The sequence below is a fragment of the Oryzias latipes genome, chromosome 19, assembly GCF_053564925.1.
Source record: "Oryzias latipes strain Hd-rR chromosome 19, Olatipes_Hd-rR_3.1".
In the NCBI taxonomy this organism is placed as follows: Eukaryota; Metazoa; Chordata; class Actinopteri; order Beloniformes; family Adrianichthyidae; genus Oryzias; species Oryzias latipes.
Window position 1 is genome coordinate 8,557,450 of NC_136255.1, and position 23,684 is coordinate 8,581,133.

A 23,684-nucleotide genomic window follows, 5' to 3' on the forward strand; every position below is an offset into this window, starting at 1 on the left:
GAAGAAGCCCCTCTATGCTTGTTCAGTGTGGACACCATGGGCTAAAGGCAAGTTTGTGAACCCAGCGTTTATTGCGTTCTTTAACCCATGTCATGTGCCAGGTGTGTCTGTAGCTTAAGGTGAACTTGAAATAAATAGGTGGAAACAAGAAGAACAACTGCTGGTGAAATGACATAACAGACAAAAAAGGCTAGGTATTGTGTTTACAGACCTGGCCACATGAGGCTAATTGTACTCAAGGCAAAGTATGATAAGTGTCAAATGGGAGCTCTAAATGCATCTGGAAACCATGGGAACGATTTAACATTCAGTTAGGCATGAGTGGGTATATAAAAATACCCCAAAAGAGAGAATTTTAAAACATTTTCTGCATGACACAGCTTGGACATAAATTGCCTTTTTACCTCTCACCACACTTTTACTCATCTCACCGTGTGAGCAGTGTGAGCCTTCTGTCTTAGTGGGGTCCGTAAAGGTCTGTTTTGGGAATAAACCCCTTCAGTTACCAGTGGCATTTTGAAATTAAGATACTCTCTGACGGCTTTTATCCCTTGTGCTATCTAAGATGACCCCACCCTTGCATTGACGTGTTCTCCCTACCATGACAAAGGTGGATAAAAGTGGAAAGATTTCATGTAATCCATGGACACCAGTGAAGATCACAAATCATTAAAGAAGAAAAGTTCAGCGCACTGTCTAGTGGGTCTAGATGACCCACCTCCCAATGTTAAAGTGCCTAGGATAGGCATTTTGGGCCTGACAGCACCCCCCTGTGGCTCCCCTTACTAACAGCAGCTCTGTGTTCTCCTGCAGGAAGAAGAAAATAGCAGCACACCAGAAAAAAGTGAGTATTTCACTTTATCCTGGCAGATTGAGTTCAAAGCTGAACCCTATAGTTGATCCTGACATACTTACAAAAACCACAAAAAAAACCACTGGTTTTAGGATCTCCTCAAACTCCTGCTACTAACTGTTGAACAGCTGTGCAAATCTGTGAAACTAAAGTTAATTCTATGTTGTGTGTGTGTGTGTCTGTCTTGGGGTGTTTTCGTAGAATGTCAGCGGTCCCGTTTAGAGCCAGTGGACACCATATTTGTGAAGAGTGTGAAAGAAAATGGACCTGCTCATGAAGCTGGATTGTGCACAGGTACGTACATAACTGCTAAAACAATCACCAAACCTTTACACACGTACACACACACACAAACACACACACACACAGAGAAACAAAAAATTAAGTAGGTGAACTCTGGTCAAGTAATGGAGTGCTAAATGGGAGAAAAATATGTCCAATTCGGTTCTGTTTTTAATATTTTCTTTTTAATATTGATTGATGAATCATAATTTTTCCAAACAGCTTTTTTTTTTTTAAACTCAGGATATTTAAGTGTTTATATAGTACCACCAGAGGATTTTTCACTTATTTTGAAAGCATGGAATATAATTTTGGGCGGGGTGGTTGGCTCTTTCCCCTGACGGCGAGAAGCCCCAGATGGGATATAGCCGTGTGGAGTTTGCATGTTCTCCCTGTGCATGCTAAAATACTAAATGGTAAATGGGGTATACTTGTATAGTGCTTTGCTAACTTCCTCAAAGGCCCAAAGCACTTCAGTCACACTCCCATTAACCTATTCATAAACACATTCACACACTAATGGGGGCTCCGCTGCCGAACACTGTAACCAAATGATAACCAACCCCCCCTAAAATGCCCCCAGGTGTGAGAGTGTGTGTGATTGTGTCGCCGTACAACAGACTGGTGAACTTTACCCAACAGTATTTGCTGGGATAGACTCCACCAACCCCGTGACACCAAAAGAGATTAAGTAGGTTTTGAAGATGGATGGAATATAATTTATTGTTATTTCATGTTGCAAAGCAACACACACACCATTCAAATGGAATTTCTCCAGTTTTTTTTACTAAACAGTTTAAAATATCGATAACTAGTTTACATACAGTACCCAGTCTGTCAGCTGTTCAACATGTAAAGCTCCACTTTACTCTTTATGCATTTGTTCTCCAGGTGACAGACTGGTGAAGGTTAATGGAGAGTCAGTTCTGGGGAAGACCTACTCACAGGTCATCATGCTTATCCAAAACAGGTAGGAGTTGTCAGCCTAAGATTAACTTTAAGTTTCTAATGAGACATCCCAGTCCCTGATCATTCTCTGTTGTGTCTGTGTTTGCAGCGAAGACATACTGGAGCTCTCCATCATGCCTAAGGATGAGGATGTGCTGCAGTTGGTAAGTGTGAGTATTCTTTTCTGCTTTTTCTTCACATCCATCCGCTTAATGTTGAGAAGACCAGTAAGTGAGTTTGCGAGAAGCAATATGGGATCACAGACAATTTACAGAAAAAGTTGTGCATGACAGCAGGTGTTGTTCGGGACCCCTCACTAAATGGCCCTTGAAGTACAAATCACATTAACAAATCACTCAATGCAAAAACCTATTAAAGATCACAATGACAATTAAAAAAAGCAAAACAAATAAATAAAACAGCATTGCATTTTAAAAATCAAAACAAAATTCCAGAAACTATACCACAAAAATAAAAACATTTCAGAAAACAAAAGTAATTCTCAGGAATCAAAATCAAATGTTAAAAAAAATAAACAAAATAAAAGAAACTAGAAAAGGTTGGTGTTATGGGACATCACTAGTTGGGTGATGCTGTTTGAGTTTTGAAGAAGAGGAAAAACAGAAGGATGTTTTGTATTACCTGTGGGAAAGAAGTTCAAAGCTCTGATTATCTTTTTAGCTATTGTAAAAGCTTTCCCAGTGAAGTTCTTAGATAGCTTGTCATCCTGGAGTGACAAGGACTGCATTCCTAGTGGCTCAAACATTTTGGTGGCCCTCGGACATAAAGGGTTTTATGTTCTCGTGCCCTGTCTGTGCCAGTGTCAAGGTACCCAGAAGACCACCTGCTACAACCTCTACCTGTGCCATAGATATTTTACTGTATTTTATTTTACAGGTGTACTACCCTAAAATGAAAACCAGTAGTTAGTGGCATCCACCTGCCAGTAGTAATTGTTAATGTTCCTACAGTAATTATACTGTGCTTCATTTTACATTAATATTACTGTATTTTCCTTTCTAGTTTATTAACTGTACAATAAATATGGTAGCTAAAAGTAACTCTGGTTCTCTTACCACAACTTCTTTAGCTGTTTTTAGGCCATTTTCACCTTTTTACTTACGGTAGTTCATTACTTTCACTCTTGTAGCTGTTTTTAGCCAAGGCCATGTTCACATTGAGTGAGCTTTTAGAACAATGCAACACCAGATAGAGACGTGCAAAATATAATTTTACACTACTGAACAATTTCAAGTCTACTTGAATAAAACCAACAGATGCACTGAGAAAATAGACAAACTCAACACACAAAGGTTCCCACTGAGGGAACCCAGGACCTCTTGCAGTGCTAACCACTGCACCACCACGTCACCACGGTTTCACTGTACCTATAATAAAATGGTTAATAAACAATAAATAATGACGTTTTTAACAGCTAGTGTTTTATTTTGTTTTAAACTAGCCCAATTCCAAAAAATAAAAGCCTTCAACAACTATTAAAATTAATGATACATCTTTAATGATACATCATCAATAATCTTTTTCATGCACATCAGTAGTCAGCATTAGTCATGCTTGTTTTGCATTAAATCCATATCAGTTTATATTTAAGATAACTGTTTTGTTTACAACAATCATACAATGTTTGTTGAAAATTCAAAAACTTGTGCAGAATCTTTTAGACTGGGTAAGACACAGAATGTCTTTAGACAGTTATATAAGGAACTGAACTTGTGATATTCTTGTTATGAAGCCACAAAGCTAACCACTGCACCACCATGCTATCTTTGAATAGGATCAACTTGAATTCTCATCTTCCAAAATTGCAAATTAGATGTTGAACTAAGCCACTTAGGGACATGCACAGTTGCCACTCTTGGGTAACATCACCTTCAAGAGTGTATTTCTGAAAGCATGTTATGTCACAAATCTTTTACAGAAAACTAGTCGATGACATCAACTTTAGACCCCCAAACAGGTAACCTAGAGCAGTGTTTTTCAACCACTGCAGCTTTGTAACTTTCTCCAGAGAAAGTTTAGTTCCAGATTGGTTCACCTTAAAAAGAAACATATTTGCACAATAAACATGTCAATTTATGTTATAACTGTGCGTAAAGATCATTTGTTACAATATGCGAAATAAGAAATGGAAAATCTCCAATTAAGTTCAATTTTATTTATATAGCCCAATATTACAACATAGTTGTCTTAATGGGCTTCATACTGAAAGACCACTAAGACAGTCCTATTGATCACTTTACGAGTGCAAAAGGAAAGTTTGCAGGCCTCCACTGCACATAATGCTGGACTGGTCTCCTCTTAAAAACACCAACAGGATGTTTCAATAACAAAATTTGTAACAAAATAAAAGCATCATGAAAATGCACTGCAAGCCTCTCCATTTCAAAAACAGGATTTCCCACTCATGCACACCTTAAAAAGCTATACATTTTGGGAAAGAACATAGAAAAACAAGTCATCTTGTTCCCCGTCCATTCATATCTGTAAATACTACATTGACGCTTACAGGAGTGACCATGAGAATTTTCAAATTCATTGCCGTTTACAGACGTTACAGTAAAATACAGCCCAGTTACAGTATAGTTACTGTAAAGGTGCCTATAGTAATATTAACATCTCTCCTTTTGCAGCTTTTTAATATTAAATATATTTTACGGAAATTATTTTTTACTTAAAGGGATTCTATTTTCAGAAGTTTGTTGTTTGTTGTTTTACAGTGTTTATCCATTGGTTTGGCTCATATCCTGTGACACTTTTTACAGATATTGCAATTTTCTGAGCATGTGTTTTAAGTGTCTTAGTGCACATTCCAAATGGTTATGTACAAATAGCCTACAGTTAGCAAGATCTCACAATTAGCACAGCTTACAAAGAAATGGATGTTGTTGTTCTCAGGCAAGCAAAAGATTCTCAGTCTAATGGTTTCACCTATGAAAACATGCTCAACTTTATTTAAAAAACTAATTCTATTGGTACCGACCAAACCTGTCTGACTTTAAATACTAAATTAGGGAAAATGAAATAGAAAAATAAAATGTAGCATTCACAAATAATATCTATAAAGCCATGCTAGATATGTTCAAATCTAATTACAAAACAAAGCTTCAATTATTCTGCTAGTCAAAATCACTTATATATCTTATAAATGAGTCAAAAGTCACTGATTTTCAAAGGACCTTTTTGCCTAATTTTGGAATTAGACCTTCGACTAATTTGGGTCTTTGAATGGCATTTGGACCCCCTTTAGATTAATTTTAAGGAGAAACTTGAAAGCAGAAGACAGTACAGAGTGTTAGACCCAGTGTGGACTACTTTCAAGTATTATTTTACAATTTGACTTGATGAAACTGTTTATTTGCCAATGCATGTACTCTTTAAGACTTCAAGTTTATTTCAATAGCAGATTTCATGTGCAAAGACCATTCAAGTAACGATTTGCCAAATGCCATGCTATACTCTAGACCAGAGGTCCGGAACCTTTTTGGCCGAGAGAGCCATGAACACCACATATTTTTAAATGTAGTTTCGTGAGAGCCATACAATGTTTAAAACTAGAAATACAAGTGAATGTGTGAATTTTATGTACCGTAATTGCAACACTTTTAAAATACAATAAGTCTGTGGACACATTGTTATTGTAGCGGACTGAGTTGGACTGGGTGGTTCCGGAGTTCATGAACGCATCAAGCAGAAATGCTGGAATAAAAAGTTGGGGGGAGCGCTCTCGGCGGGAGAGACTCAGAAGTTGCTGAATATGTTGTACAGTGTTGGTTACATCCTACAGTAACCAGAATAAAGAACCTTAAAAGAGATTAAGTCTCCGTTCCTCAGCGTGGGAAAGGGACGCTACATTATTTTTTTTTTTTTTTTTTTTTTTTTTTTTTTTTGGGACGCTACATTATGCTGTTGCTAATTAATAATTAGTATTTATTACCATTAATGTGACTTCTGGTGCTGCTTGGCTTTGCTGATGATCTTGTAGTCTGGTTGATACGTGGTCAGTTTAAGCTTCATGCAGGCATTGAGACTTATCCGTTAAACGTAATCCTAGGTTGGTCTTAATGTTCTTTAGATGTGAGAAAGACTGCTCACATGCATACGTGGAGCCAAACATTGTCAGTACAGCAATACTCACACGCTGCAGTGTCTGGTATGTGATGGGCAGCATGTATGAAAGTAAATATGTTCCAAAAAGAATGCACGTGTAGATTTGATGTAAGAACTTGTATATGGAATGTGAGAACTTGCACACCAAAAATCTGAATCTGTGTGTAAAAATCTTCTGCTGTAAAGTTTGATAAACTAAATTACAACTGACAAATTCCCATTTGCATGTGTTCATTTAGAGTTAATCTGTGATTACAACTGCTCAAATGTGCTTCTGTGTGTGCTAGAATCTGCTGGCGCAAATCACATCTGACACATTCCTTGCGAGAAACTTGTGTCAAAACAGATCTGTGTCCGATATTGGAAGTAGGGGGGGAGGGAGGGTCAGAGGAGGCGGAGTCAGCCAATCAAAGTGCAGCACTCAGAGGATTCGGTAAAGTTAGAAAGGTCCTCACAGATTCGGACTTCCTGCCTCAATAACTCTTCTGATAAACGTTCAAATGTGACAGCAAGTATCTCAATCATTTTGTATTAACACAGAGACTGAATTACAAACGCATTTCTAAAGAAAAAAGTCAGTTTTCTCCTGCCTTTAAATGATAAATGATTTCTTTGTGCTGTAAATGCAGACATGCAGCAAGACGGCTGCCAACGGACCGTCAGCAGGAAAATCATCTTTGTTGTAGCAGGACAATAGGGCCAGGGCTATTGAGCAGCTTTATTATGTATTATATATTAACATTTGATTTCTTCATCCTCTGCCATCTCCTGCTGCTCTGACAGCCTCAATCTTTGATGTCTTGTTTTACATGTTGCCGTGCAATTCTTTCTGCAGGCATATTCCCAAGATGCCGCTCCAAGGGGCTATAACCTTCGTTCAAGTAAGGGGCTGGATCTCATAGAATCCCCTCCCCTATGCTATCATTCCACCAAGTGTCAGCCTAACCCTGATACCCACACCCTCCTGGACAACCGGCAGTGCAGACTCGGTGCAATGGATTATTGCCCCTCTGCTGAAGCTGTCCTCACCTCTGGCTGGTCCGGGGTTCCTGATGAGTCCAGCTACAGTCCGACTCAGAGAAACAGAGAACAGTTCTCCTCCCCAATGAATGTGCTTGACTTTCATTTTGCCAACCACAATGCTGCCATCACCTCTGCAACACTGCCCCCACCCCGGAAGAGCAGCCTGCCAACCTCCTTCCGTTCATACACAAGCCCCCCCTGCAGCCAGGCCCTGTCAGACTGGTACTACAGCCAGGCCAAGGTGACAGAGCATGTGTCTTCCCATCAACACAGCATATCTCAAGATCACCTAGAGGAGCTGGCGATGAATCCGGCACTTGGTACGACCCTTAAAACCTCTGCTGGTAAACACAGAAGAGAAACCCTGTTACTCCACCACCCGGCAGCTGCTGCATCCCACAACTCCTGCTGGCCGAGGGATTGTGGTGGAGCATCAGACTCTGGGAGCAGGCCCTGCTCAGAGAGTCTTTTGGCAGCCTATGCTGAATATGAGCACAACTATGGGCGCTCCGTGGAAACTCTAACACAAGCCTCACAACTGGTCTCCTCACATTCCAAAATCATTCCCCAGAAGCCGGAGCAAAAAGAGCCAAAAGCCTCAGGTGGACATCAACAACAGAGCACAGCCCTTACCATGATGCCACCTAATGGCAGGCAGCCATGTCAGCAGGTAGCAGAACCCCAAACGAAACAAGTGAAAGAGGAGTGGCGGGGAGGGTATAAAAGTCAGAAAAACCCTTTCCCCAACAAAGCTGGTCACATCTTCCAAAATACCCAGTCCTTCAGCGAATCCAGCTTCAGTGGCCCCCACCTTCACTGGAGCCCCAGCACCACAGAAAACAGTGAAAGAGTGATGCCAGCCCGGCCCAAGTCTGCTTCACTTTTGTCTGCTTCAGATGAGGAGGCAGTACAGACTGTGGAATGCAAAGAGGTCACATCCTCAGAGTTGGTCTTGAGACTAAAGCCCACTCTGCTGCCTTCACACCGCAGTCCATTGGAAGAGGTGCCCCCCCAGCTGACTTCAGCCACACCCTCACCAGGATCCACCCCCAGCCGCAGAGCCAATGGCAGCCTGGCACAGCATGCCTTCGACTCGCTATCCTCTATTCCCTTTATAGGTTAGTGAAGATTTCTCAGTTGTTTTGATTACTGATCAGGACATTATCTCAACATAAACAGAAGCATGTCTTTCTTTTTTACCAAAATGGCAGACAATACAAAACTGCTGGAATCTCACCTGATGTTAAGAAACAGTCAGATTTGATGTGTTTTTGATTGGGGTCTTCACCAGTGTGCTGTATAAAATCGTCGAGTGTGCCAATGAACATTTTTTAATGTTATACTAGTTTTTCTGTGTCATCCTAAGACAAAATGTACCTGGTTTTAGAAATATTGTGGAGGTGAAAGAACATTCTGAAAACGTGATTTTTTTTCAAATCAAATTTGATTTTTTTTATCGATTATAGATCAAGAAGAATGGGAATTGATGAGGTACCAGAATCAGCTGCTTTAGGGAGATTCTTTTTTTTTTTTTTTAATGACAGGACAATCTTCTTCATACTTTGGGGCATGTTAGACCACTTTACATTTTCTTTCAATTAACCTGGTACTGCTTTAGCTACATATCGAGTACTGAGCAATGCAGTATTCTTTTTCTGAAAAGAATGTAAAACTAGGATTTACCATCTGATTATTGTCTCCTGTCCTAATCGTCATGGGTGTTTGATGCATTGGTATCTTCAGAAGACCTTTGTCAATTCTTCAGTGTTGGCTCTCTTATCACTGTCCACCTCAATGATTGTTCTCGTCTTCAGGCAGTATTAAAAGCCGCCGCTCCTCCTACCTTCTGGCCATCACCACTGAAAGGTCCAAGTCCTGCGATGAGGGCCTCAACACATTCAGAGAAGAAAGCCAAGTCTTTTCGTGAGTAAATAAGGATTTTTTTTGCTCAGGTAGACTGTGTAGATAAACCCAGGGGGACGAAGACTCTAACAATTTCAAAACATTCAAAGGATTTAATATGCGATCCAAACACATAGATGCTCCAATGCGATACACAGAACAGAACCACCTTAAATAATCAGTACAAATGGGACAATTTCAGGCAGCTGTGAGCATCTCCAAAAGAACTCAGGAAGGTAGTGCCTACAGGAAAAATCCAGAAACAAAGACACAAGGGACAAACCATAACATTATTTGAAAAATGTCTATGCTTTTTTAAAGCTATAGCCCACTCCTCAAGAACTACAACCCTTCTCTTTATCCAGCTATCCGTGTTCTCACAGCAACTATTTATGGATCAGGATAGTCCTGGTTCTGATTAACCAAATAGACCAACTTCAGTAATGCAGTAGAGCAGGGATGTCTGGAAAAAAAGACCTTGAAAATTAGAGCTGTACAGCCCCGCAGTAGATACATCACACTGTCAAAAAGTATCTGCTCTTCTGTCTTCACATCCAGACAAATTTAAAAAATCAAGTACCCCCCACTCATAATCCATATAATTAATTTATATTGCCCCTTTGGAGGTTACAGCTTCAATGTCTCTGGGACATTTTTCCTCTAGTATAAGAGGGTATTTTCAAAACGCTTAAGTGTTTTTCTAGATGCTCATTTGTTAGCTTAGACTGTTCTTGGACAAAAGGCCTGTGTCTTATATAGACGGCTTAGTGATACCGTCTGTATAAAAGATGATGATGTTAACAACTGAAAACGGGGAATACTCAGGAACACCTGAGCTCAAACACTGGGGCGAAGGGGTAAATACTTTGAAATATAATGTATTTATACCATTGCTGACAAAAGTCTTTACATTGTAAGTTGCATGTTGTGTATTTCTTTAGTTTGTAGTAAAGATCAGAGTTTGATGTTTCATTTATTCAAAGGAAGGAAACCACACATTTACAGTTATTGTAGTATTGTGTTTAGGTACAAAGCGTTGTTTGCTAATCTGAACTGTGTTCTGTGTGTTCTTCAGAAAACTACCAAAGAGGGTCAGGAGCTTCTTCACTGATGGGGTTAGCTGTTATCGTAATTTGATTTCATGTATTTCTTGGGTGAGAAAGCGTGCTCACATGTGTATTGTGTTACAGTCACTGGAGAGCCTGCAGGCTCAGGAGGAGGCCTGCTCGAAACGCCACTCCACCTCAGAGCTGGGAACCACAGCCTTCAGTGATGTCCGCAAGGAGGGCTGGCTGCATTATAAACAGATCCTGACTGAGAAGGGAAAGGTATGATGTACATCACAACCAAAGTGTTGAAAGGAAAGTGTGTTCTCAAAGGACATTTTTCCCACTGTTAGCCGACTGCCGTGTGGTCCACCATGTTTGGGAAACCATGTAGAATTTGTAGTAGAGTCAGAATTCGTTTTTACTTCTGTTATTACTATTGTCTAGTTTTCTTCACCAAGTGGAGACTTAAGTGGACTAAGTTTAAAGAAGATCTGCTGAGAATCCAAGTTCAGTGCTTTTAGATGAGATGAGGCCCAATAGCACCCGTCAAATAAGGAACTGATGCCTAGTTTAGGCTTAGGACGTCCAGGGTACCATCCATCCATCCATCCAATCCATCCATGAAGGTCCAAATCTCCCTCTTCCTCTTTCACCCTCTGTGGCTGTGGGGTCTCTCTTCCAGTATCGACGTGCCTGATGCCCAAGCTTCTTCAACTGGCTCTTGTCAATATGGGGGAGTAGCAGCTCTTCTGTAAGATAATCCAGGATGTTTGAGCTCTGCCTCTTATGGATTCCTCAGCCATCACAAAAAGTTCCTTCAGTTTTGCTACTTGTATTTGTCAACTCTTTGTTCACAAGGAGCAGGTCATGGTCATGGGTAAGGGTAGAAACAAAGATTTGAGAGCCTTGTCTTTAGACTGAACTCTCTGCACCACAGCAGACTATTGTGCAGATACCATGCCAATCCATCAGTTAGTCACCATCTTTCCCTCACTGTGAACACAGCAAATACTCAAGCTCTTCTATCTGTGGAAGTGACTCTGCCTATCATGGATGGGAGTGTTCCACTTTTTCCATCTGAGAACCATGACCTAAGAGTTGCTGATTCTTATCCCCGCTACTTCAGTCATCTGCTAATCTTCAATGAAAGAGCTGGGGATTATAGTTTAAAAAAGCCAAAAGGACCAAATCATCTGCAAATAGGAAAGATTCTGAACAGAATCAGTGACAAAGGACAACCGTGACAGAGTTGAACCTTCTTCAAAACATGAAAAAACTTAAACTTGAAGATGACGGACTAAAAAAACATAAAGATATGAAGATGTTGCTCCTGTCTCTGTTTGTCATTGTAGAAAGTGGGAGGCAGCATACGACCCTGGAAGCGCGCCTTCACAGTGTTGCGCTCCCACCTGCTTTTCCTCTATAAAGACAAGCGAGAGGCTGTGCTACATGCCGCAGGGGCGCAGCCTTGCCAGGAAGACCATCCTCCGATCTGTATCCGTGGCTGTCTTATCGACATTGCCTACTGTGAGACCAAGCGAAAGCACACCCTGAGACTTACTACACAAGACTTCTGCGAGTACCTGCTGCAGGCCGAGGACAGGGACAGCATGTTGGCCTGGATCAGGGTCATCAGGGAGAGCAGCAAAACGGACAACGAGGTCAGATTTACATTTGGAGAGCACGGCAGACATTTGCATTTATCTATGGTTTTTTCTGTGGTTATTACATTTAAAAATTGATTGAAGTGTTTTTTTTCTGTTTTTTTATCCATGCATTTCATCATTTCTGTAATGAGTTTGATAAATCTGTGTACATTATTTGTTGCTTTGACTACAATGCAAATAAATTCATCAATCGACCAATCAATAAATAAATCAATCAAAACAAACCAAAGTTTATTTGACCATGATCAAAGTTCTGAAGATTGGAAGATCTTACTCGATGGCTGGAGGAGCATCCAAACATCAGCCTTCCAGTTGATGGACAAATTCTCCACTGTTCATTTTCTAAATATCGTTTTTTGTTTTTTATTAAAAAGTAAACAAATCAGTACCTATTCTTTTATGATTTTCTTTTAAAAAAATGGAAGAGCTAAAGAACCAACAATGCGCAAAGAAATACACAGGATTTGTCTTACTCATCTTCCATTACTTCTAGGAGATCTGCTTTTCAAGACAAGCTCTCATCAACAAGAAACTGAACGATTACCGCAAACATAGGTCAGCAAGAAGGACCTGGTTAAAAATCATTTCCTGTTGTTTTGTGGCTTTGGATTAAAGCTTTTCATCCTGGTGTCTGTTCTTTGTGCAGCCTGACAGGAAACAAGCTGGACTCTTCGCCAAAAACCTACAGAATGATGTCTCCCTTCCTTGCCAAAACTGACAACACTTCTGTGAACCGAGTCTCCAAATCAGGTTGGTCCCAGCTCTGCTATCCAAATGCTGTTAGGTAAAGGCATCTGTGACTAAAATATTATGACATGATATGATCAGTTAAAATGATCAAAACATTAAATTTCATGATAGAACGTGTTTCTGTCTTGTGTATTTTTAACCTTTCCTATAGAAGAAAACAAAGCACTGTGGGGTATCAGTCTCATGAAGAAAGCGAAGAAGACAAGCAGCCCTAAAGCTTTTGGGATTCGACTGGAGGACTGTCAGCCTGCTGTCAATCATAAAGTAAGTGAAAGAACATGTAAAGACAAAGTAAGATGGGAACAACTGCAGGTAAAGTCCGAATTACAGTAAACCAGCCTTTTTACTTTTGGCACTTTGGTGTAATTAATAGACATGATGGATTGTTAGGTAATTGTTGTGCTACTGGTGGTTAAAAATACAAATGTAGGCTGATGACATTAACAGCTCCACATTAAGCTGCAAAACTTTTTGAAACTAACATTAATATGAGCACAGACATAAAGAGTATTCCTATATAACCCTAACCTTAGTCAGGACTTGCTCTGTTGCTGAGAGGAGTCTCACGTCTGCCCACAGTTCGTTCCTCTCATTGTGGAGATGTGCTGTGAAGTTGTGGAAACCATAGGTCTGGAGTACACTGGAATCTACCGTGTACCTGGGAACAACGCCATGGTATCCAACCTGCAGGAGCATCTCAACAAAGGACTTAACATCAACATCACTGAAGAGGTGAGGAAGCTGCACGGGGATCTGCAAACTATTAAAAAAAAGTTTTGGGATAAATCTTCAAAGTGTCTTGAAAGATGGGAGCATTTCTGTGATTTTGCTCTACTGTTACTACAGAGATGGCAGGACCTCAATGTCATAAGTAGTCTCCTAAAATCCTTCTTCAGAAAACTGCCTGAGCCTCTGTTTACTGACGGTAAGAAAAAACTTTTTACATGAATAGTATTGACTGACAATGTCACGTCTTTGTTTATGTTTCTGATCTATCATTTTATTAATGAATGAACTTTGTTTATAAGGTTACCAAAGTGCTTCACAATAATAAAAAAAAGGAAATAATAAAATACAAAATGAGATTATTGAGAACAGCAAACACATTTGACACTTGTAGGGGTTGGAAGGGAATGTGCGAGCTCTTAATAGTGGCAATGGAATGATGATGGGTTCTAGTATAGATATGGTCTGCTGTGAAATCAGTACTGATAAGATCTTCTCAAGCCACAGCGCCTTCTATTTAGAAAGCAGAACTGGGGTTGTGTCACAAAACGGTCAGACAGCTGGTTCCAATTGGAGCAGGTTTTATTAGCACAGCTAAAAGTCCACAAAGCTAAATCAGGTTCAGGCAGGCAGGGGTCAATAACAAGGATGGGAGCATCAGAGAAGAAAAAAGAGTAGTCAAGATCCATGCGAGATTCAGGGCAGGCAAACGGAGTCAGAGACAAAATAGGGTCAGAAAATCAGAAGATCATGTATAGATATATAGCTCGTGAATGCAGGCAGTGGCAGAAACAATACTTCGCACTATGTGAGGCTCAGTGCAGTGCTTAGGTAGACTGTTATTGATTTGGCCTATGAGAGTCAGGTGTGCAGCACTCAGAAACTGCATGCTGGGGTTGCTGAGAGATGCAGTACGTCTAGAACTCTGGAGCCGGCTCCCGCCGGCGAGGGAGAGATAGAGCTCTAACTTCTGACGGGTTGTGATTTGATTCAGACACTGAAGGCCCCTTGTGTTGGACATATTTTACTTTTACAACAGGGGGTTATGAATCTTCCGACACACAAGGTGTATATTTGCATTTTGTTATGTAGGCTAAACTTTATTTATATTAATTATATTTGTAGTTTTTTGTTGGACCGGACGGAAAAGAAGAGAGAGGGATGTTAGTGCAAACACTTTTTCAGAGTACAATTTGGGCTGATTCAAACATCAACTACACAGATTGGTCTATTAAACTGCTGATTCACATGACCAGGATGAGGTAACATATATGGACATCGTGAAAACTATAAACTGGACAAATTAATAAGTCTTTACATAACACTTTTCAAATGAAACATAACAAAAAGGTCTTTACACCAAAGCAAAACAAACAAACAAAATATATAAAAGCAAGGTTTGTTTTTAACTGATAGATAGACAAAGTTGATGGTGGAAATGCTAACATTTGGGACCTACCACTCTGCACCGCCAGTCATTACAACAATGCGGCAATGCAGGTCCCCACTTAGAGTGGCAGCAGCTGGAAGATCAAACAGAGGAAGCACCAGAAATAAAATTACTATAAATTAAAGTACAACCTTGCTGCCCACTATTGTCCGCAGGCGCTACCCACTGCGGCCCTCACTGCCCACCATTGCCCTCACCTCCCACCCCTGCCACGCCAGACCTCTCTACCCGCGCCCACTATTACACCACCCACATTTGACCTAGTCTAGTAAGGGCTGCTTGTGACAAATTGATGTAAAACCAACTTTTTTCAAGATGAAAGGTAATTATGTTTAGAACCTGCAATCTTCCGAAGGGGGACCGCAGAAGGCGGAAATGCTGCTACGTAGTCCTGAGAAGCTGTGTACAATCATCAGAAGTTCACAACCATTACAAAGCGCTCTTCTCTGCTGCTAACACAAAGCTCCACTTCTTGTATGTCTGTGTCTCTCAGCAGCCGTTTTCGTTTTAATTATGACACAGAATAAGCGGTTTTTAAGTAGAAAATAAAAAAGCATTTTGAACTATTGATTTTTCATTTTAATGTTGAGTCATTTGATGCAGTTACATTTTGAAAATGAAAAAGCATTTCTGTTAATTCATTTTAATTGTCAAATTAGACATTTCTAAATAAATTTTGCTACACATTTACTAGAGAACTTTTTGAAAATGAAATGTCAAATATCAATTTCATTATCATTTTAATTAAGTGACAGAATAAGCGGTGTTGGAGAAGAAAATGAAAAAGCAATTTGGCGGATTGCTTTTTCATTTTAATTTTGAGTCAAAAAATGCAGCTTCATTTTGAAAATTAAAACGCATTTATGGTTTTGACTTTTATTTTTAATTATTCTACAGAATCGCTTCCATAGTCGAGAAGTCAAACTCAATTCCTGCATGAGAAAAATACTAAGTGCAACTGCCTTCATCAGCAGGCTATAACAAAAAACTTTAAAATGCTCACAGCCTTAGCCTTTTTATCCCTTTTAATATCCTATGACCCCATCCTTACATTGACGTGTTATCCCTACCATGACAAAGGTGGATAAAGGTGAAGAGGATTTCATGTGATCCATGGACACCCATGAAGATCACAAATCATTGAAGAAAAAAGGTTCAGCGCACTGTCTTGTGGGGTCTAGATGACTCAACTCCCAACGTTAAAGTACCTAGGATAGCACTAGGGTCATTACTCAGTCATAACAGCGTTTTCGACTCCCATAAGTGACACAACAAAACGATACTGGTTTTGAACGCACTACAACAGCATTTTGGATGTGCGGGTTGTACGCAATTAGAGGCTGCTTTTTGTGCCTGTCTTGGGACAACACAAGAAAGCCTAAATTATGTGGTAGTTTTAAAACATGCGTAAAAGGTTTTTGATGGCCAATGATGCTTACTACCACTAGTTATTTTATTCTTTAGCCGCTGTGTCATATTCTCTGGATCACAGAACCCTCTGCCTTGAGGTATGCGTACTGCGCGCCTTACCTAGTGTATTTCTAATGCGCATTTTTATTGGATAAAAAGACTAAATGGGTCAAAAACTACCAATGTAATCAGACAGTTGGCAAGAAATAAGCAATTTAAGTAATTAAAAACAAAACGTCTTTTATGACAATAAAAAGACAGAAACAGTGAAGTGCATGTGTCAGCTGCAGCTCAATCAGTCTGAAAAGAACAATGAACAATTACAATTACAGTGAAATGGGATTCTGAAACGGAAATGACATAGAAGATCTGGCATAGTTCGCTGCGTGTAGGACTGGCGCATGGTAAACCAGGGTTTGTTTCCCAGGAGGCGCGATGAGCTAACTATAGTGTGGGTCCATGGGCAAGACCCATCACGCTGCTGCCAACATATGTTGCCACAAGGGGACTCAAGGCTGGGTCTCACTATGCCGGTCCCCAGCACGGATAAAATACAAGGTTGGGTCAGGAAGGATATTCGGCATAAAATTCTCTGCAAACCTCTCAGTGGAAGCTAATTTTCTGTGGCGACCCCTTGAGGGATGTGCTGAAAGGTGAACAACTACTTTACGACCACAACCCAACAAACAAATAGTCCGTACACATATGATACCTGTTAAAAAAAAATAACGTGACAGCATAATGTTTTTTTTTACCGGAGTATTGTTACAATAATGAAAAGGGCTACAAAACGCATGCCTCCTTCCTTTTTGTGTTTTGTTTTTATCATCATAGCATCAACATGTTTAAAATTGAAACAAAAATTTTCCCTATCAACATATACACACATTTGTCAGTGATAGGTTTGTTTCATCTTCATCGGTTCTTAAGAAATAAACGTGTTAGCTAAATGTTGTTCTGTTATAGAAGCTTCCCATGTTGTGTTGAAAAATCCATCGTCCTTCTGTCTACAGACAAATACGGTGACTTTATTGATGCCAATAGGATTAAAAACACAGAGGATAGACTGAAAACCATGAAGAAATTGGTATGTTCAAAAGATGTAGACAAGTTTTTAAAAATTTTATTCCAGCTTGAAACATAAATTCTGTTAACTTGTATCCGTTTCTTGGTTTGCTCCAGATCCATGACCTTCCAGATTACTATCATCACACCCTGAAGTTTCTGGTTGGCCATCTGAAGAGGGTGGCAGACCACTCTGAAAAGAATAAGGTAACATTGTTGTGGGTAAAGTGTCTTTTTGCACATTTGAACTGCAATCAGTGACAGGTCTTATACCAATTGGACAGATGGAACCCAGAAATTTAGCCCTGGTGTTTGGCCCCACACTGGTAAGAACGTCAGAAGACAACATGACCGATATGGTCACACACATGCCTGACCGTTACAAGATAGTGGAGACTCTCATCGTACATGTAAGCAGCAGAATGTTTACAGAGTTTATGGCAATTGCCTCTGTCTTGTCTATCTGCTCATCCTCCCTGGTCTTCCTTTTACAGCATGACTGGTTCTTCAGTGATTCAGATTTTGACCAGGATGAAAAGGTAACTTGTGTTGTGTTTTCGTTGCTTAACAGAACAGCACGAGTGGAAGAACTGCTCATGCTCAGATGGCCTTTGTTGTTTTGTGTGAACCTTTGTAGGCTCCTGAAGACAGGCAGAGCATCCAGCCTGCACCCAACATTGACCATCTGCTGTCCAACATCGGCCGTCCGGGCATGCCTGGTGACACTTCAGGTGAGGATGAAGCAGCTGTTTGGATCCTCGATGTGGGTTTAATTCTGGGATGAGCGAACTGACGGAGGATTTTACATGCATTTATATTTAGTTATTAGCAAATGCTTTCAAACAAGGTGACCTTGGATGAGATCAGCAGAGCTGGGTTAACACAGTGCTTTGAAGCTTGGAATTTGAGCCCACAATCAACATTGCTGCTCAACCCATTGTGTGTGTCTCATATTTTGACATTTTACTGCTCATTTGTAAACATGTGAAGGATCTGGGTTATAGTAGTTGGTTGTTTATAAATGACATTACAGATAAAAGAGCTACCAAATCAAGAAGTGTAATACATGTTAAGAAGACAGTCTTTTTTTTTAAGTGTCTGGAATGAAAGCTGTCAACTTGCAAAACATCACAGAGTCATAAAGAATTTCTTCTTTAAACTTCTTGTATTTCTTGAAAAAAAACTCTTCTCTCATGTTCCTGGATTCTCACCACCTCTTCCACTTTGTCTCAATCTCTCATTTCTGAACCTTTCTGTCCCACCCCTGCCTCACCTCTCTAGTTGAATCATTGGACCAACCTCTTCGGTAGGAGCAGGTCTTCCTCCTTGCTTGTTTGGGTGCTGGTGTGCATGTCTGGTCTCATTTCCTCCTCTGTGTCCCGTACAGTGTTGGTTTCTTCACCTCTCATCTGTCGTGCTGACGCCAAACTTCGTTAGATACACTTAAAAACACATTTTCTCTTGAGAGGATGCAGACTTGTTGTCTCTGGGATTATTATTGCATTTCCATCATGACTGCTTCCTATTTCTCAACAATGATGGAACATCGTTCTTCGTGTTCTTTTTTTCAGGTTCCACCACCAGCGATTCTTTTAAGTCCAAGGTAAGACAAATCCATATTGAGTTCGATAATGAGCTTCTGTTGGTTTCCTTACTGGAATTCCACTTTCCAGATCTCACCAAGCCCCAAAAAAGACCTGAATCCCATGGACTTCCTCCCCAAGTCCATTGTCTCAGCTGTGCCCCGTAAACGTAAGAAATGCCTGAGCACCCCCCTGAGCAGCAGCAGCGTCGACGAAGACTCTGAACATGAACCAGTGAAAGCCAGCAACTATGGAGAAGAGGAGGACAGAGAGGAGGAAGAGCAAGTCAAAGAGAAGCATGCCTTTCCCACAAGCGAGCAAAGGCAGGGTGGAGGCGAACCAGCCTCAGACACCAGTGAGGAAGCAGAGGAGTGGAGGGAGGACCTGGGAAAGGAGATCGAAATTGGAAGCACGAGAAGAAGCGACGTACCTTCACCTCTTCACGTTGTCCTTCACGCCCCGCCTCCAGTTGACCCCTACCATCTAAAGAGCCACAGTCTGGCCACAGGACGATCCATTCCCTTTTGGGTCCCCCCCAGCATGTATCCCAACCCATATCAGCCTTCCAGCCATCAGGGAGCGCAGCCGTCCCACACAGGCCAGTCTGTCCGATTTAGGAAGAACATTGTGGAGCGGGCCAGGGCCCGGTCCATGTGCTTGGACAGTGAGCTGGGCAAGGGTGAGCGGAGAGCCAGAGGATGGAGGACAGACAAGGTGGAGGTTATCAGAGTAATGGAAGGGACAGTGGGGCCACGGGGATCAGTTCTAAGTCAGGGGTCACTTCAGAAAATTGATTCCCTCCCTTTCTCATTCACTTCTCCTCCCTGGATCGACCCGAAAGCTCACAAGTCTTCCACCGTTGTCCTGAGGGGATTGGCCCAGCACCAACGGGACAAGACAAGGGCATTGCGGCGTCACACTGTGGTGGTTTGAGACAGAACACCCATCAAGTCTTGTTCTCTACACCTCCCCACCATGGTCGTTTCAGCACTCAAAGATAAGAAAACAAGGAGTAAGCAGTAGATTGTGGAGGAGGGACCCACTCACCCCACTTCTTTACACTAACCTTGTTTTTAAATGGTGTGAATAAATGCAGTACCTGATATCTCTGAGCAGGGAAGGAAATAGTTTCCTTCATGTTTGTTTTGTTTGACCCTCTTTTGTAAAGTGACACGAATGAGCTGCTGTTAAAACTTGCTCAAAATGAAATTCTGCCAAAATTAAGTTTTGACTTGAGAGGTACTTAAAAGGCAGTCTAAAGCAAACTAAACGTACCTGTAACACTAAAAGTATTAAAACGTTCATGAAGATGGAGAGGCTGCAGGTTCAAGGAGCATCTGGACAAAAACAGGCCAGCAAATATTCTGGATTTTGTTTTTCTGCATGTTGGAAGTGATGGAAGAGCAATCTTTTGTTTCTCTGTATTTTTACATACTCCTACAGTTCAAGGGCCAACTAATAATATCTTACCTGCTTATATGAATATAAAATAATTTATGTTTTGGAATGGGTCTGTTGGTTATTTTTGAGTCCAATGAGTAAATGAATGAAGTTCCTCCCATCATGCAACAGCTGCACTGGAGGATTCAGAGTCTCTGGTTGTATTCAGACTGTACAAATTTGGTTCCCGTAAAGTGAACCAGAGTTTATTTCCCCCAATAATCACAACAAATTTTCAGTCTGAATACACCCACGCAGACCCTGGAACAGGATCCGCTCTCTGACCCATCTTTCAAGTTGGTCTCGGTTCGTTTGCAGTCAGACTGAGCTTTGGTTCGTTCCTAAGTCTGAATACGATCTGTTCTCGGAGCAGAACAACTGGACCGAAACAGCCACCGTAGTAGGTGGTGACGTGATGTAAACAGAGTAAGTATAACGCAACAGATGAGCAGCTGACATATGTAAAGCAACTATAGTTGTTATCAAACAGAAAAAAGGGTCCAACTGCTTATTTGTTAGAATGTTAATTTTCACACAGCCGAAAACGCTTCTTACATGCTTTTCTGTGTCTCGTTGCGCGGCACATGCTCACTGCTGCTGTGACATCATCCTAAAAGCTACTATGTAGTTCCTTACAGAATCCTCTTAAAAATGATGCCAACACCACAACGATGAGACACAGCAACTCATCGGTTCAGCGCACTGTCTAGTGGGTGTAGATGACCCAACTCCCAATGTTAGAGTGCCTAGGATAGCACAAGGGTTAAGGTGATACACATTGCTTCTCACCGTTTTCCCGACAATCTAATTGTCATAAACACTTATCAGTGTATCTTCATCAGAAGTATCAGTGTCTTCTTGCCAGTAACAGCCTTGAAGCATGGCTCAGCTGGATCAAAAAAATGAGTAAAAGGTGTTGTACCTGACGATGATACAGGCGTTCAAAAGTGGTCAGCGAAATATAAAGTGTGACTCAATGAACTATACCGAAAAGGACTGCAAAGTACAGGACTTCCACAATTTCTGCCTCTAGTTCCTTTGCCCCACTCTCATAATTCCTGGTCATTGTCTGAAGACATCTTTAGCCACGTGGTTTTGTTTACAACATTTGGTTTGAAACAGGAAAGGCTGCTTGATGGCAGTCTGAAAACAAACCAAACGCAACGTTCAGGACATGATCTGGACCAAATTAAGTGGACTTTGTCCACACCAAATGATTTTTCCAGTTTGAATACACCCTTTGACTTAGCCTGGACCAACGTCTGAAGGCAGAAGGAAGGAGTCAGCTAAATGTTTGACAATGAATCCAGTCTTATTGGTGTATATACAAAATAAAAGTCTAATTCTGAAAAAGACATTTTAAAAAATAAAAGATGAAAGCCTGCCAGTGCTTCCCTCAGCATAAAGTCTACAAGTATACTTAGTCTGTAACCCTTGTGCTATCCTAGGCACTTTAACATTGGGAGTTGGGTCAACACTTCAATGTAATGGTGGGGTCATCTAAGATAAAACAAGGGATATTAAAGCAGTGTACGTGGAGTTTACTTTTTATAGACTATCCATACATTGTAAACTTAAAATCATTCTATGTAATCTGAAGAGATATACAGTTAGTATACTTTCTACTATGAGAGTAACAATTCATTTTAGCAATGATTCAATTCATATCATAATTTGTGATTGTTGATAAGATTCATAAATATTTTTACATATTTTTATCCACATAAAAGCAATACAAACTGAACAATATACCACACTGTCACATGTTTTTGCAAAATTCAAAGTGTTTTACACATTGGAATGTAATGATGGTTTGAACATTTTTTTCTGCCATCATGTGTGTTGTCCACTTTGCTAGCCCTTGGTCATTTTTGCGTTATAGTAAAATAAACCTATCGTGCCTCAATCAAAATGGTATTTCCAATATTGATTATAGTCGATTAATTTCTTTTTGAAACAATTTTATAATGGTATAGGTAGATTCATTAACAGCCTCAGACCTCAGTCAAGTTGATGGATCATAGGAATACAAATCAAATTATTGATTAATAATTACACCCCTACTACCACCCCTACTTCTTACACTACAACTACATGATATATAGTATATGTATATATACACAAATATATATACACATTTATACACACACACACACACTGACAAAATTGTTGGTACCTCTCACAATGGTCACAGAAATAACTTTAATCTGACAAAAGTAATGATAAACAAAACATTTAAGAAATTGAACCAATGAAAGTCACGCTTTTTAACCATGTTTCAACATAATTATTTCCAAAAATAAAATCAACAGCCTTGGACGAAAATGATGGTACCCTTAATATTTTGTTGCGCAACCTTTTGAGGCAATCACTGCAATCAAACAACTTCTGCACCTGTCGACAGGTATTTTGTGCCCACTTCTCCTCAGCATACTGCTCCATTTGTTTCAGGTTTGAAGGATGCCTTTTCAAGATGGGATTTTTCAGTTCCTTAAAAAAAGGTGCTTAACAGGAACTGAAAGTTTACCATTTTGCTCACATGGCGTCGAAGAAAACAGATCCAAAGCTAGCTACATCGTAGCCATCGGTCATGTGCGAGCATGACTATCCTTGGATGGATGTTTCTTCCAACATGAAAAGGAAACCACCAACAACTCCCACAAAATCTGCTGGACCACTTTTTTTAGGTAAAAACGGGACAGGTGTCATGGTTTGGGTTTCTTTGTATTGGTTTTTGCTTTCTGTCTTGTTCTGGCATGGTTGAGTTCTGTTCCTGTTTTATTTTGAAAGGTTTCCTGTTTTGTCACGTTTTTGAGTTTTACTTCCTTTGTCCCTATCTGTCCTGATCATGTTCACCTGTGTCTTGTCTGCCCTGTCTGTATTTAAGTCTCGTCTCTGCCTTCCTCTTGTGCTGGTCCATTAACATCCTTAACGTATCTAACGTCTTTAATGTCTCTTCGTCCCTGACTCCCTTCTGCCTTGTTCATGGTTTGTCCACAGTGAGTTTTGTTTTGTTATCCTGCTCTGCAGCGCTTTTTGTTCAGACTAAACCCCTTGCCCTGGAACCGTGTGCCTCCCGTCTCTGCATTCTGGGTCATTCACGTTCTCCAGCCCTCCCCACCCTGACAACAGGAGCCTACTTCCAGATCAGATGAGGTTATTTTGGCTGCAATTGAAAAGGCTAACTTCCAAAATAGAGGATTTTAGAAATCAGCTGCGTGAAAACACTATAATGGTGGCAGACATCTCCCGACTGGTTGAAATGAACGCTGCTGAGATAAAGGACTGCAAGACAAAGATTGCAACAATGTAAAGAGAGATCCCACGGATAGAAAGAGAACCAGGAACTGAAGGAAAGATTTGCTGACCTGGAAAGCTAAAAATGAAGATGGAATTCTTGGTCTGAAA

At 40.6% G+C, this 23,684-nt stretch overlaps 1 protein-coding gene across 16 annotated transcripts in view; it reads left to right on the plus strand.

Moving 5' to 3' along the window:
- arhgap23b (Rho GTPase activating protein 23b) overlaps positions 1-20,343 on the plus strand; it is a 62,481-nt gene extending 42,138 nt beyond the window's left edge. For 4 of the 16 annotated variants that reach the window (XM_011473532.4, XM_011473531.4, XM_078937741.1 and 1 more), the window contains exons 3-23: positions 814-844; positions 1,055-1,147; positions 2,027-2,105; positions 2,193-2,253; positions 7,047-8,352; positions 9,049-9,157; positions 10,212-10,251; positions 10,327-10,464; positions 11,538-11,846; positions 12,346-12,407; positions 12,499-12,602; positions 12,754-12,866; positions 13,182-13,334; positions 13,449-13,527; positions 17,202-17,275; positions 17,371-17,460; positions 17,538-17,663; positions 17,748-17,792; positions 17,891-17,984; positions 18,825-18,856; positions 18,927-20,343. In XM_011473532.4, the coding sequence (XP_011471834.1) occupies positions 814-844; positions 1,055-1,147; positions 2,027-2,105; positions 2,193-2,253; positions 7,047-8,352; positions 9,049-9,157; positions 10,212-10,251; positions 10,327-10,464; positions 11,538-11,846; positions 12,346-12,407; positions 12,499-12,602; positions 12,754-12,866; positions 13,182-13,334; positions 13,449-13,527; positions 17,202-17,275; positions 17,371-17,460; positions 17,538-17,663; positions 17,748-17,792; positions 17,891-17,984; positions 18,825-18,856; positions 18,927-19,769 (3,981 nt within the window). In that variant the 3' untranslated portion in view covers positions 19,770-20,343. Of the gene's footprint in view, positions 1-813; positions 845-1,054; positions 1,148-2,026; positions 2,106-2,192; positions 2,254-7,046; positions 8,353-9,048; positions 9,158-10,211; positions 10,252-10,326; positions 10,465-11,537; positions 11,847-12,345; positions 12,408-12,498; positions 12,603-12,753; positions 12,867-13,181; positions 13,335-13,448; positions 13,528-17,201; positions 17,276-17,370; positions 17,461-17,537; positions 17,664-17,747; positions 17,793-17,890; positions 17,985-18,534; positions 18,560-18,824; positions 18,857-18,926 lie in introns of all 16 variants that reach the window. The other 12 variants (XM_078937744.1, XM_023949519.2, XM_078937743.1 and 9 more) reach the window with 6 other exon arrangements.
- Positions 20,344-23,684: the final 3,341 nt, after the last annotated feature.